Genomic DNA, 14,926 nt, shown 5'->3' with positions numbered 1-14,926 from the left:
CTCCCCAGTCTCAACCTCCGTCTCAAAGCTCCGTGGTTTTGGTTTTCCATCTGTGTGCAAGTGAAGGGATTGGAGGACTCTAGCAAGCAAGGGAGCATTCTGTTGTTGAGCTGTCACACCAGCAGCTAGGTCAGCTGAACTGCTATACGGGGAATTTAATTCTGACCAAAAAACATGGCCTCAAGAATGAGTAATCAGGCCAAGGCAGACTCAGTCTATGATGCGGGCAGGGTAGCCCTGGTCTCACCAGGCTTGGGGCTAAGCACTACCTTTCTACCGACCTTGTCTCACCTTCCTCTTACTCAAAACCTCAAACATCCCGGTTCCCAAAGAGCATCTCTCACACCTCTGGGGTTCTCATATGGGTTTGAGCCCCACTGAAAACGCCCCCACCCTGCTCCTCTAGAACACCAAGAGAACTGAGTATCAGAAACCAGCTGAGCCGGCGGAAAGGAGCACGGTGTTCTCAGAACCCTGAAAACCGGTCTCACTCTTAGCTCCCCATTCCGTGCTCTCTCCATCACAGCCCCTGCAGTGGACAGAGGTGTGGGCAGGGAAAGCAGATGACCTTCTTGGGACTGAGCTCATGGGAAGACAGAATGAAGTGTGGTAAGAGCTTGTCTCAGGGTCCAGAACTCCACCATGGGGCTTGCGGCATGGAGGAATGTGGTTATGACTGAGCTCTGATTCCACCGGAAAGATGAGGTGGCAGTGGGGTGGGGGTGGTACAGGTTGGCAGGACTACCTAGTGATAAAGAGCAGGAGAGCAGAAGGCATTGCCCGGGTCATCCACCCATGGCCTCACAGTTCCACTGTGCACAGAGGGGCACACAGGAAGCTATGACTTCCTCCTTTTCCTCTCCCTCCCCTTCTTAGCATAAAAGTCACATGGTACTGCAGTGAATTCTGAATTTTAGTTGGCAGTGTTCCCTGGGCATGATGACAATAGCTGCTCATTGTCCTACCCCCTTTGATTACAAACGCTCCAGACGCCCCTTTGACTGTCACCACACAAAAGCATACAAAGTACCAACTCACATTAGCTCCTTACACCAGAACAATGCAACATTTTCATCTAATTTAACTTTTGCAAGGACTTGTTTTTATTTTATATGTATGAGTATTTGTCTGCATGTATGTGTGCCCCACATGCAAGCCTCGAGCATATGGAGACCGGAAGAGGGTCACAGTCTCTGGAACTGGAGTTAAGATGGTTGTGAACGGCTGTATAGGTGCTGGGAACCAAACTCAGGTCATCTTCAAGAGCAACAAATACTTAACTACTGAGGCATCTCTAGCCCCAACTAAAAAATAATAGTACTTCTTTGCATCCATGGGCACGGTGTGCAGTGTGCTGCTGATTTAAATAGTATTTCTTTGTACCCATGGGCACGGTGTGCACTGTGCTGCTGATTTAAACAGTATTTCCATGCATCCATGGGCACGGTGTGCACTGTGCTGCTGGGCACACAGTGTCAAAGCACGAGTTTCAGGAGTCTGTTATCTCTTTCCGCCTGAGGCTACTGGGACCCAGGTAAAGCTTTATCAACTCCAAAACCTGTTAGGTTTTTTGTTGTTTTGAGACAGGGTCTCACCATGTGACCTTGGCTAGCCCGGAACTTGTTGCGAAGACCAGGTTGAGGTGAGTCAGTAAACTGTCAAACCTGCTCTTTAAATTACTTAATCTCATCTTTTAAATTTAGCAGTGCTGGGGACACATACCGCTGTGCACGTATAAAGGTCAGGCGAGAACTCTGTGGTACCCGCTCTCTCTCCTACCTTCATGTCGGTTCCAGGGACTGAACTCAACTCAGCAGCCTTGTGCAACCATTTCCACGGTCCTACTTATTAAGTTTTTTGAGATTATGTTTTGTTATATTGCCAAGGTTGGCCTTCAAGTCTTGGGCTCAAATGATCCAGTTGCCTTGCAGATAGCAGAGACCACAGGCAATTGCCACCCCGCTGAATTTATTTTGTGTATTTTCTTTTTAACATTTAGTGGAGGGGTGCACACACACACACACACACACACACACACACACACACACACACAGAGGCCACAGCATGAGTGTGGATGTCAAATGGCAGCTTGTGTTGGTTCTATTCTTGTCCTGTGTGGAACCTGGGGACTGAAGTCATCAGGATTGGCAGCAGGCCCCTTTACCCACAGAGCCACTCTCTCTCTGACCTGCACACTGCCACTTGAAGAATAGAAACGCATGCAGGGGAGTCAATGTAACTCACTCAAAGGGACACAGCAAAGGCACAGCCACTATAGGACACGAGACACATTTCTTCCTCTCCGTCTCTGACTTCCATTCTTGTCCTCTATCCCCATATTCCTTCCCTAGCCTGTTCCAAGACTTCTTTTAACAGAGGGCTCTCTGCACCCTGCCCAGACTAGAGGGACTTCTGGTTTGGTTCCGTCACTCCAGACGTCTCTAGTTTCTCCCTTTTCCTCGCTGTTATGCATATGTTTGCAGTGTGGACATGTCACTCCCTTGTGCTGCCGCACCCAGGACAATTGTCCAACAGGGAAGACGCAGGCTGTTCTATCCACACCCCTCCCTCTTAGTTGTGAGCGTGGGCAGAGGCTCCTGCAACTTAAAGCTCCAGACCAACACCCAGATTCCAGGTCTCTTCCGCTCTCCTGCTGACTGCTCTGCTCCGCTCCAGCAAGCTCCAGCAAGCTCTGATGCCTCACGATGGCCACATCCAATTCTTCTGCCTCTGCCCACCCTCTTCTGGGTCTGTGGCTCTGGAGACAGTGTGCTGAGTATTGAGGGTGTTGCAATGCCCACTCAGATCCTTGTTCTGAGAGGATCGTGGTCACACTGGCCTACGGACTTGTAGGTATCATTGGCTTGCTGGGAAATTTGGCTGTGCTGTGTGTGTAGGGCAATGTGGTACAGTAGGGGTGTTGGCATATCCTGACTTATCAGGAAGCCAGGATATACTTAGAACCGTGATAGGACTGCTGGGGGTGGGTAGAGCTGCAATAGACGACAGCTCTGGAGTCTGGAGCTGCAATAGGACAGCTCAGCCCTGGAGGAAAGGTGTCCTGATTATGGGGAAACCAAGCTACATGAAGCTGGGGTGCGGTGAGGGATAGTCTCCCTGCAGGATATAGGGATCCTGCTCTTCTCCTCCAGGGCCGCTACAGCTGAGTTCTGCTCTGTTCCCTTAGGAGAGCGTCCTAGCAGAGCTAGCCTATCTGCTTCTCTGGCCCAGGAGGTTTCTTCTGCTAATACTCTGCTAAAGGGAAGCCCCCTGCAGAAATGTAGCTATCTCCTCTGGCTCTGTCGTTACTTTTCCTCCACTGGCCTTGCTCAGCTCACTTAAGGAGCGTCCTAGCAAGGTTCTTCCAGCTCTGTTCCGCCTTGCTGAGGCCCCCTAGGGAGCGTCTCAGCAAGGTTTTTCAGCTCAGTTCCCTAAGGGACATCCCAGCCAGGTTCTTCTGCTCAGCACTGGTGAATGAAGGTCGTCTCTGAAGACTCTTGAGAAAGATTTATTTGGGAAGGGGGAGTCCAAGAGGGTGGCAACCTCTGCCAGGGAGGGATTAATGGCAGCTCTTGACTGAAGCGGTGGAGAGGCTTATATAGGACTTCTTAGGGGTGGCGTTTTCCCAGGGAGAAGGGGGAAGGGGTATCGGTTAGTTTTTTCCTGCTCAGGGATTGGTCAGTTTAGCCGGTCAGAGGCAGAGAAGGCTCTGACTTCATGGCCAAACTGTGTTTCTTTCACTGGTCCTTTTTTAGCGTTTTGACTCTAATCTTAGGACCATGGCATATTTCTTTCACTGGCTCTGATTCTAGGGACAAAGTGTGTTTCTTTGACACTGGTTCAGAGCCAGGGCACATGTCTTTAGTTCTCGGTTCAGGGATAAAGATGTTTCTCTCCCTGGCCCAGGTCTCAAATACAGGGTGTATTTCTTTCTCTGACTCTGGGTTCAGAGCCAGGTGCTCAGTGATTGGTCAGTTTCCTGCTCCAGCTGTCTGTTACCCTACACTGTGGGTACTAGGTAATTGTGCTCAGCATGCGCCTGGACCACCTTCTGATACCTTTGTCTTCAGCCTGGCTCTGGCAGACCTGGAGCTGGCCCTCACTCTCCCTTTCTGGGCAACTGAGTCAGCACTGGACTCTCACTGGCCTTTCGGAAGTGCCCTCTGCAAGGTAGTCCTGACGACCCCTCTCCTCAGCATCCACACCAGCACCTTCCTAATCACAGCGTTGAGCGTTAGCAGATACTGGGTGCTGGCCGTGGTTGTGAGACCGGGCAGGCACATGCCTGTCTTCTGGGCATGTGTGGTCCACCCTGGCAGTGTGGGTGGCGGCTGCCCTGGTGACTGTGCCCACAGCAATCTTTGGGGCTGAGGGTGGGTTGTGGGGTGTGCACCTCTGCCTTCTGTGTTTCCCCAGCAGATACTGGCTGGGGGCATACCAGCTACAGAGGGTGGTTCTGGCCTTCATGTCCTTGGCCACCATCACCACCAGCTAGCTACTTGCTGCTGCTGGCTTTTCTACAGAGTCCGCAGTGATGCAGGCCTCCACAGTGGCAGGACAGCCGAGGGGTAGCCCGCTCTGTTCCAGTCCTGGTGGCTTCCTTTATCCTCTGCTGGTTTCCCAACCATCCCATCACCCTCTGGGGCATTCTGGTAGTTTTACCTGGCGCCCTGGGACAGCACTTTCTACACCATCCATACTTGGTTTTTCCTGTCAATCACCTGCTTGGCACACAGCTACAGCTGCCTCAACCCTGTGCCCTACGGTCACCTCCGGTGCCAGCCTCAGCAAGTTCTGAGCAGTGCCTTCAGGGACCCTTGGTCAAGACTTTGGCCCCAATGCAAGGCCTGTGTGGAACAAGTGGCCCTGAAGAAAGTAACTGGGAGATGGGTAGCTAGCACTCAGTAGAGTGGACTCTCTACGACAAGCACAAACACAAAGGGACACCTGGATGAAGGATACAACCTGGATGTTCCCTTTTCTGAGCTCTACCGGGGTCAGAACCCACAGATTCTGGGGAGAAGCTGCACTCTCTGCTAGTCTGTAGGGTCCCCAGGGAAAGTCTGACCTTTGATCACCAACTGTGGGTGTAGCAGGACCTAGAAGCTGGAGCCCAGGCCGAAAGTGGGTGTGGCAAAGCTTGTCCCTAGAGATGGCAAAGAGAAACTGGGACTAAACCTCTGGATCATGCAGACTGTCTGACCTTTCATGCCGGTACAGCACAGGATACCTTCCCTGATGGGGTCTAGACCAAATCAGACATGGGTTCTCCTTGTCTCACTCACTTCAAAACAGGGCATCCCTTAATCCCTCTTTGGTACCAAAACCAAAAATGCCTTCTCTCTGGCCACTCAGCTTCTTATCATCTCAGGGGTAGCCAAAGAAATGACACAGAAGCCTCCACTTTTGCAGCAGGAAGATGCCAGAGCTGGGCTTGCTGGAACCTGCAGTTCCAGTCAGGAGATCCTGGATGTGTAGCCTGGTGAGAATAATGAATAGATCCGTGTCCTTCAATCAAGCACGGAAGGGAGGCAATTACAAGGGAAAGACATGGTGGGGTGGGGCGATGGTGAGGGGTACAGAAGAGGTCTGGAGGATCAGGAAGAACCAGGAACCAGAGGCTGAGTTTCAGTAGCATGCCAGAGCCCGTGGTCTAACCCGTCCTCCTTGGGCGAATTACCCCTATACACCAGCTTCTTCTTGTTTGTATGCTTTTTTCAAGACAGGATTTCTCTGGGTAGCCCTGGTTGACCCAGAATTCACATTGTAGACCAGGCTGGCCTCGAACTCACGGAGTTCTGCCTGCCTCTGCCTCCCAAGTGCTTGGATTAAAGGCGTGCCCACCTCAGGTTTCTTTTTAAATTGGAGTGGGGTCTCATGCGAGTCAGGCTGGTCTCAAACTATGTAGCTGAGGGTAGCTTGAACTCTTTAATCTTGATCCCAAATGCTAGAATTATAGGCATGTGCTGACACATTTAGCTTTCTTAGTTGTTTATTCTTGCTTCCTTTCCTTTTTCTCCCTTCATGTGTGTGCTCACACTTGCATATGTGAATGCCAGAAGCAGACGTGAGGTTTCTTCTTCAGTTTATCTCTCTCTCTCAGAGACGGGGTTATACTCCATCTCCCCGGCTTTCCTGGAACTCATTATTAATGTAGTCCATAGATGCACCTGTCTATGCCTCCCAAGTGCTGGGTTATAAGGCATGTGTCGCCATACCTTGCTCTTCCTTTTACAAGTTACACTTGTTTGGGCAAGGAGAAGTGCTACTTCCACGTGGAAACCAGAGTGCAGCTTAGAGTCAATTCTCTCCTTCTGCCATCTGAGATTCAGGGATTGAATCTAGACTATCAAGCTTTGTAGCAAGGACCTCTGCCTGCTCAAGTATTTTTCTTAATTTTTTTTGTATGTGTATTAGTGTTGGCCTGCAAGAATATTAGTTTGTTGGGTTTTGTTTTCCTTTTTTAAATATATAATTTATTTTTAATTTATGTGTATTGGTGCTTTGCCTGAATGTGAGGGTGTCAGATATCCTGGAACTGGAGTTACAGACAGGTATGAGCTGCCATATGGGTGCTGGGAATTGAACCTGGGTCCTATGGAAGAGCAGCCAGTGCTCTTGACCACTAAGCTCTCTTCAGACCCTGTTGACCACCCCCAACACACACTTGTTTTGAGACAAGGTTTCTGTGCGGTCATGGCAGTCCCGGAACTCACTCTGTAGACTAGGCTGACTTTGAACTCAGAGATCCATTGTCTTCTGAGTGTTGATATTAAAGGAGTGTGTCATTCTACCTGGCTGTCAAATTTTTTTAATTGAAAATAAAATTATGTAAATGTGTGTGCCCAGATAGCAGCTCCTCTGGAGCTTATTTCGGGGAGCTGTAAACTACCCAGCACAAGGTGCTGGGAGCCAGATTCAGGTCCTATGAAAATCAGCAAGCACTCTTGACTGCCAAACTAGCTTCCTAGCCCCATCTTCCCATGAGACAGCGTCTCACATTGACCTTATTGGCTTGACTGGCTGACCGGTGAGAATCGCTGCTGCTGCAGCTGGCTTTTATGTAGGAGCCGGGGACCACACTCAGGGCCTCACGGCTGCATGACAAGCACGGTATTGAGCCACCTATTCAATTCTGCCGTGTGTGTGTGTGTGTGTGTGTGTGTGTGTGTGTGTGTGTGTGTGTTCAGATTGGCCTCCAACTCAATAAAGGCTGGCCTGGAACTCCTGATTCTCTTGTCTTCCCTCCCAAGTACTGGGGTACTGCCACACCCAGCTTTCTGTCAGTTTTCTAGAGGCTGGGACTGTATCTCAGGTGGTGGAGAATTCAAGATATTCCTAAACTACATAGAGTCCAGAACTAGCTTGGGCTAGAAACTATCTCAAAAATGAATGGCTGTTGAGGACTCAACAGTGCCAGAAGAGGCAGTGTTACTATTATTTGCAGTTTCCATGTAAAATGGAGGAAATAGGGCAGCTGACAGATAGGTACAGGAAGCCATGAAGGTCTTGTCTATTTTGTGTCCTGGTATATGGAGTATAACGAAAGTCTTGCATAAAAGAGATATGGCCATGCATACCCATACATGCACACCATAGACACACATACATAATAAAATAATTATTTAAGGACCAGCAAGATAGCAAGCAAAGCAGGGAAAACACTTGACACACAAACCTGGCAACCTGGGTTGGACTGTCAAATCCACATAGATGTGAACTGAGAGACCTAAGTATGCAAAGTTGTTCTCTAACCTCCATACATGCACTCTGATTTGTGCGTCACCGCACACACTAACACTTCCTAAAATTACAAACAGTAACAAATAGCTGGACATGGTGGCAACGCCTTTAATCCCACCACTCTGGAGGCAGAGGTAGACGATCTCTGTGAGTTCAAGGCCAGGTCTACAGGAGTTTCAGGACAGACTCCAGAAGCTACAGCTCTAGCTTTTACCCGGGGTGCAGGGGAGGGAGAGAGGAAGGTCCTCAAGACTCACTGAGCACTCTAGCCAAATCACCAAGCTCTAGCTTCAGGGACACACTTGGTCTCAAAAACCCAGGTGAAGAGCAACCAAGGATGAAGCCAACATCAAACGCTGCGGAGAGAGACACTAACTAAAGGGTTAGTCCTTTGTGAGTGTCTTCTGAGCAGAGGGCCCCTTAGTTTCCATCTTCATTTAAAACGATAACGACCTGAGTTGTCCATCAGGAGGGATCTTACTGGAGTCTGCTTCTGGAATGAAGGGGAGGTACAGATGGATGGAGCCCCCTACTGCAGGCCCTCCCTTCAGGATCATTCTCTGGGATGACTAGTCAACCAACATCCCAGAAAGGCAGCACCCTGGGGGCGGGCACTATACCTCCAGGCGCCACTGTCCGTTCCACCCAGTTGCCCAGAAGCTTTGAGGAGTCGCCAAACTCACGACATATTAAAGGATGGGAGCAAGATTTAATTGCCTCTTGATGTTTAATTTCCCCTTTCTGATAATGTTTAAACTGGCTCCAAAATGCCAGGCCTATTACTAGCCATCAGGAAGGTGAGAAATCTTCCCCTCCCTAAGCATTCTTCCGGCTGCAGCGCCTCTAATGGCCTGGCTGGGGCCGGATATTGCCCTCTCTGGGGGGCATCTGCTTTACAGAACCCCGGGGGTAAATACAGACAAGACCAACTCAAGTAGCTGTGTGTGGCCCTACTTCTGATGGAGCGGGGTGGGGGTGGGGGTGGGGGGGATGGCTACGGAGAGCGGTCACCCAGGCTTAGAGCCCCCTCCAAGGGAGCAGTATGGTTTAGGTAAGGAGCTGAACCCTGGCCTCCAGAGCACACTGCCACCGTGGTTTGAAATGGCAGCAGTGGGAGAACAACTAAGACTTCAGGTTCAGAAAGCACGGCTAGGGACGGGAAGATGATAGGATGGGACTGGCCCTGTGCTGATAATGGGGTGGGATTATGGTAATAAGGCAGCAGAAGCAGCCCAGCTTCTCAGAATTCATACTCTGGGACTCAGTCTCCAGGTCCTAGGTTTCCTCTTGGCCCCTCTGGAGAATGCTGGGAAGTTGCATCTTTTTCTCCTGACTCTACCACTGTCTCCTCTACTTGCTTAGTGCTCCTGTGCATGCTTAGTGCTACCTGACCACAGCTACTGAGCCATCAGAATGCTCGAAACTGTGTGCTGCTGCTGTTTGTAAGGCAGAGGGGAAAGGAGGGGGAGGAGGACGGGCTTCTGGGCCTGGCAACCAATCTGCACCCATCGTGTAAAGGAAAACAGCAGAGGCTGGGGCTGGGCATACTGGCTCACGCCTGCAATTCCAACACTCGGAGGCTGCGGCTTGACATGAGTCCAAGGCCAGCCTGGGCTTCACTGCAAGACCTCGTCTCAAAAATAATAATAAAGTAAATAAATAAACATATAAAACAACTCCTACGGCCCAAGAATCCCATGATTGGCTAGAAAGTGTCTCGTAAGGGCCAGAGGCTTATAGAAGGGAGTATTGGCAGCGTCTTAAAGCCTGCTGCCCATGCAATGCCAATCCTGAGACCCTTCTTCTCACCCTGCATCATAGGCTGTGGGGGTGTGCATGCACTGACCCTGCCCTATGGCCTAGAGACAGGAAGTGGGATGAACAAAAACCAAGAACTGAAGCCACTTACTGCCTTTCCACTGGGCAGCATGAGCAGGGCTGCTCCTCTGAGAACTCAGCCCCGAGTCTGACTCTGCGGGAATGAAGCGTGGGGGGCAGGGTGACTAGAGAGGGGGCAAGAGCCAGATGTGATATTCAAGCACAGCATACAAATAAGATGCAAACAAGTTTTCTAATATTGGAGTCACCAACAGCCCCTGGAGCCTGGGTGCGACTTCATTTTCATCATTGTAATTTTGAGATTTTAACGAGGGTTTGGGCAGCTTCATTTATTTTTAGTGGCCTCTTCAGTGAGGTAGCGACAGCCCCTTTATAGAAACCATGGTCACTGCCTGGCTTCAGGCACCGCAATCCTTAGAATGGGCCATAGAGACAGCACCTGGTGCATTTCAGGTCTTTAATTTGTTTCCCTGCTTGAGGTTTTCTTTCTTTCTTTGTTGTTACTGTCTCTGTCTTTTTGTTTCTAACAATTAAACTGGCCGACAAATGGCTATTGCTGGTGGGTATTAGGGGTGCATTGAACCTTCCCCCTTTCTTGCTTACGTTTCAACCACAGTTGCCGTGGTGGGAGATGAGGTGAGGGTTCGAGGTTCCCTAACCCACCTTAGAGCTTCTTTCGAATGGCTGAGGAAAAATTCCGAACAGGAGAGCCCTGACTGTAGATGAAAGAAGCCACTGTCTCCCCAATTCCTCAAGTTCAAAGACATGGAGCTAGAAGTACCTACAATCTTCTTTTAAAAATATAAAACACGTGCAGTTGGCTTTGGTACAAAAAAATAAAACAAAAACAAAACATTCTGGTCCCTGTGGATTTTTCTTCCCCCACCCCAATACATCATGGCCACCCTATCCTCGACTCCATCAGCCCCAAGGAGCTGGATTTCCATGGAGGATGAAGAAGGAAAACCAGCAGGAGGAGCCTAAGGAGAGTGGGGAAAGGACACAGGCCTACCCACAGCCCTCCTCAAAGGGGCAGTAGGTTCTGTGGCCATGGATGGGAGTCACCGGAGTGGGTGTTAGCTCGGAGCCAGCAGCCTACACACGTCCCAGCGGTGCTAAAGGAAAGGCCCTCTGGTCCCTATGGCTTGGTTCCCACGTCCCTGGTCCTAAGTCTCACTCTCCCCCACATAACCAATAAACAATAAATAAATAATTTTTCCTAAGTAGAGGGAAGAAGGCATGAAAACCGGCATCTGTGGTGTAGCTCTTGGATGCCACCTGGGGCTGTGGTCTCTAAACCCCCAGTCCCACATGGCCATAGGTATCCAAGGATCCCAGGAGCTGGCAAGGACAATCAGCAGTTCTTTCAAATATTCCCTCATTATTGGCAGAACGGGATCCCCAAGGTTTGACCCCTTTACTAATTAATGTTCTTCAGTGGGGCATCAGGCAGGAGGTGGGGTCCCCTTAGCTCTCTGAAGCTGTAGGCTCCCCATCTCGGCTTTCTGTCTCCTCCGGGATGTCCTGCATTCGGGTGAAGTCTGGAGAGTGACAGACAGGGGAGAGGTGGTGAGGAGTAGCACAAGTTCACACAAAGGCCCCTTTGCAGACACGGGGTGTGGCTCCTGGGCACCCTGGCAGGATGACCCCTCAGGCAGCAAAGTCACTGTTATAACATGAAACCCTGAGAGGGGTTTGGCTGTTTTCTCTCCATTAGGATGTGGCAGTCTTTAAACTGTTTTACTTTAAAATGGATTTCTACTTGTTAAGGTTGGGAGCCACCAACCAATTAGAAAAACTGCCTCTCAAGAGTTCTACTACCCTGGGTGGTGACGGCGCACACCTTTGGTCCCAGTACTTGGGAGGCAGAGGCAGGTGCATCTCTGAATTTGAGGCCAGTCTGGTCTACAGAGGGAGTTCCAGAATAGCCAGGGCTACACAGAGAGACCCAGTCTCAACAAACAAACAAGAAAAACAGCAGAAAAAGAGCTTCACCCCCCGTTTGTCATCACACAGAGCAGGAACCTTCCCGGTACGTCTTGCAATAACTGAACCTCAGGAGCCGTAGTCCCAGACCCAGACCCCAGAGGGTCTCACCTCGAGGACTGTGGGGTGGGGATAAGCGGCTACTGCCTTCCTCCTCACTGCCCGTGTCGGGGTCACTGCTGTCCTGCAGCCGCTCCTCGGGGCTACCAAGCTCCTGCCTCTCTCTGTCTTCAAAGGGTCGGGGGAGGGAACGGACAGTCACAGGCAAATCCAGGCGGTCATGGCCTCTGCTGGGCTATGGAAAACAAAAGGAAGAGACCAGGAGATGGAGCAGGCACTGGCGGGCGAGGGCAGCGAGCCCTCCAGGATCTCAACACGCCTCATCTCTTGAGGTTCACCAATGACCCTCCCCATCAGTAGATCAACCACCAACTGGCTCTCCTCTCAGCGAGACAACCATATTGTTTGCCTTCAAAGCTCAACTCTATATCTGCTGGGCCCAGTTGGTTCTCCAGCCTCAGGTTTCACATACTAAGACTCCAGGTATAACAATGGCCCGCAGTGCCCCACACAGACTACTAGGAGAAATCTGGGGAGAACAGAGCAGATTCGCATGTTGAAGAGCTGGAGATCTGCATAGGCCTCTACCACTGAACTTGCCTTGAATTTCTTTCCAGTTTAACTCGTATGATTTTGTCTGTACGTGTGTACACTTGTGTATAAGGAGGAAGCCAGAGGTCTACCTCAGGGGTCTTTCCGTAAGAGGCATTCATCTTGTTTGATGAGACAGGCCTACTATTGGCTTTGGAACTCATCAAAGAGACGAGGTGAGTTAGCCAGAGAGCCGGTAGGGTGAGCCTGTCTCTGCCTCCTCCTCACTGGGATTGTGGAGCAAGGCACCATCAGGCTTAGAACAAAGGAAGGTTCTGAGGGATCGAGCTCAGAGTCTCACTTTTTTTTTTTTTTTTTTTTTTTTACCAACTGAGACATTCCCACAGCCCTATTAGTATTGTCATTCAAGTCCGTTGTGTTGCCACTTGGAGATTATGCCCAACAACTAAGTGCCCTTCAGGTTCTGCAGGCTCTCCTGTTCCTGGGATTCACTCCACCACCCCAGAAGCCTCACCTGAGGGGGATTGAAGCTCAAGTAGAGAGCATCGCCTGCTGGAAGGCTGCGGCGACGAGGGTCCAGAGGCCTTCGGGCCCAGGGGGCCTCTGCTGGGAGTGGCTCATTTTGGCCCAAGGCTGCCAGCTGTCGGCGGGCCTCTTCAGCCTCCCGCTCCAGCAGGGCCCGGGCCTGTTCACTCTCTCGGAGCCGGGCCTCCAGACTGCCAGCTTCAGTTGCCCGCTCTTCACCCAGCCGCCGGCAGCGTCTCAGCTCCTCCTGAAGCAGCGTGTGTTGCCGCTGCAGCAGGGCCAGTTCCGTTGCCTGCTTCTCAGGAGCCAAGGGAGCAACCACAGTCCGGCCAGCTTCGCCATCGCGAGAGTTGGCTCGGGATAGCTTTTCCCATCGTTCAGGACCCTCAGGGAATCGGGCTTCCATCAAAGTGTCCTGCTGGGCCACAGCAGCCTGAGGATGGGATGAGGCCAAAAGGTGTTTCAGAAGCCACCTACCTGTCTCTCAATCCCGGGGACCCAAAGAGCTTGGCCTGTTAGGATGACTGTCACCTACAGGGACACCTCGGGTTGGCTCCTCCCCTTCTTCCCTATTCCAGCCCTTGCTCACTGACCTGAAGGCCATGTAGAAGTCCGTAGAGATTGACCAATCGCTGTAACGCCTCCTGTGGACAGAGAAAGGATGGATGCACCGGTGCCCAAGCTTAGGATAAGTGCCCAGAAGTTGTCAAGAAGCTGCGGAAACAGCAGTGCCTAGAGACATACTTAAGTCCAGACGCCCCCCTAAATCACCCAAACTAGGCGATGAATCCTCAGAGAGACCAGTTTCCCTCTCCCTTTACCTCCTCTACCACAGAATCCCCATCTTACCTCCTGGGGTGTCCTCAACTGATTTCCATTCCGATCCTGCAGAATTGGACAAGGAAGGGGAGTCAGCAGGCACAGACAGACCTGGGGGGCCGCCCCCAGTAGCTTTCTGTTGAAGAGCCACATGCCAGCAGTGCCCTTTTTCCTCTAGCCCCTCCCTGATTCTCTTGAGAACCCACCTTTTGGCTGGCATCTGAGTCTGCTCTACAGAGCTCAATGGAGCCATTGAAAGTCCTGGCCTCTCCATCTGTTGCAGGAGAGAGAGAAGAGAGTACACTTACCTCCTTAGGGACCTGTAATCCCCCCTCCCCCGCTCCCTCTAGTCACTCCCATCTCGCTCTCACGCCCCATACTCACTAGCAGTGACCACAGGACTGGTGTTGCCACTATCAGGTTCCAAAGGTAAAACTGGTTCTCGGGGTGTCAAAAGCAAATCAGCACCAGGCCCCACCAGCAAGTCTTTCAGGCCTTCCACTGAAGGGGAAGAAGAGGAGACAGGGACAGGAGACAATACCGAGTGGATTCATACAACACACAGTGACCGTTCAAGTATTTAGAAAGTCAACATTGAGGTTGTGGGGTTTCAGTCAGCCATGTTGCACCCAAGGGACCCCAAAGATGTCCAAGGGGCAGCAGAGCCTGACAGAGGGAGGGGCATCCAACACAAGGTCACCTCTCTTCCCTGCTCTTCCCAGGAACCGGACCAGGACAAACCCTCAGGGGCCTTTAAGGGTTGTGGGGCTGAGATGACCCTGGCCTGAGAGACAGCCTTGCCACTTCAGAAGGAGAGCCCTCACCTTCACGGATGGCATCTCGTAACAGCCGCTCCCCTCGCGGGGACTCGAGGGACTCAGAACGGAAAAGGCCCCTGGGCAGGGCGGGCAGGGGCATCCCACTGACACTATCTTCGTCTGCCTGGAAGTGGGTCATCTCAGCAAACAGTCCAACCTTCTCCTGCAGCAGCTCCACCAGCGCCCGGTCCTTCTGCTGCAGCTCCACTGTGGACAAGAAGAGGTAAGCATGGAAGGAAAGGCCCAAGGACCCAAAGAACCTGTGACGGGGCAGCTCAGGGGACAGGGGCAGCATGGGCAGAGGGGCAGGACTTAATTTTGGACTTGGAGCCTCCCCCTGCCCACCTCCCAAAAACCTTGTGTGTGATATAAATCATTGTTAATTTTGTTTATAAAAAATCTGTGAATACTAGCACTCAGGAAGCAGAGGCAGGTGGATCTATGTGAGTCTGAGGCCAGCCTGGTCTACAGAGTGAGTTCCAGGACAGCCAGGGCTAAACCAAGAAACCTTGTCTCAAAACAAACAAAACCAGGGCTGGAGAGATGTCTCAGTGGTTAAGAGCACAGGCAGCTCTTCCAGAGGT

General features: G+C 51.3%; 2 protein-coding genes across 4 annotated transcripts in view; one reads left to right on the top strand and one right to left on the bottom strand.

Annotated features, from left to right (window-relative positions):
- The first annotated feature begins 2,705 nt into the window (after positions 1-2,705).
- Rxfp4 (relaxin family peptide/INSL5 receptor 4) lies at positions 2,706-5,067 on the top strand. Its single transcript, XM_038311623.2, is given in 7 exon segments — positions 2,706-2,728; positions 2,730-2,817; positions 2,820-2,889; positions 3,989-4,308; positions 4,310-4,492; positions 4,494-4,654; positions 4,656-5,067. Coding segments are annotated over 7 exon segments (1,257 nt in total).
- Positions 5,068-8,432: 3,365 nt separating this feature from the next.
- Arhgef2 (Rho/Rac guanine nucleotide exchange factor 2) overlaps positions 8,433-14,926 on the bottom strand; it is a 34,794-nt gene continuing 28,300 nt past the window's right edge. For all 3 annotated transcript variants that reach the window (XM_038311725.1, XM_038311727.1, XM_038311728.1), the window contains 8 exons: positions 14,349-14,549; positions 13,909-14,025; positions 13,731-13,798; positions 13,555-13,590; positions 13,299-13,349; positions 12,695-13,138; positions 11,680-11,863; positions 8,433-11,123 (listed from right to left, as the gene is read on the bottom strand). In XM_038311725.1, coding sequence (XP_038167653.1) covers positions 11,050-11,123; positions 11,680-11,863; positions 12,695-13,138; positions 13,299-13,349; positions 13,555-13,590; positions 13,731-13,798; positions 13,909-14,025; positions 14,349-14,549 — 1,175 coding nt within the window. In that variant the 3' untranslated portion in view covers positions 8,433-11,049. The remainder of the gene's footprint in view (positions 11,124-11,679; positions 11,864-12,694; positions 13,139-13,298; positions 13,350-13,554; positions 13,591-13,730; positions 13,799-13,908; positions 14,026-14,348; positions 14,550-14,926) is intronic.

Source organism: Arvicola amphibius, chromosome 14 (assembly GCF_903992535.2).
Source record: "Arvicola amphibius chromosome 14, mArvAmp1.2, whole genome shotgun sequence".
Lineage (NCBI taxonomy): Eukaryota > Metazoa > Chordata > Mammalia > Rodentia > Cricetidae > Arvicola > Arvicola amphibius.
Note: the sequence above shows the minus strand (reverse complement) of the source record. Positions and strands in the feature narration are given on the sequence as shown.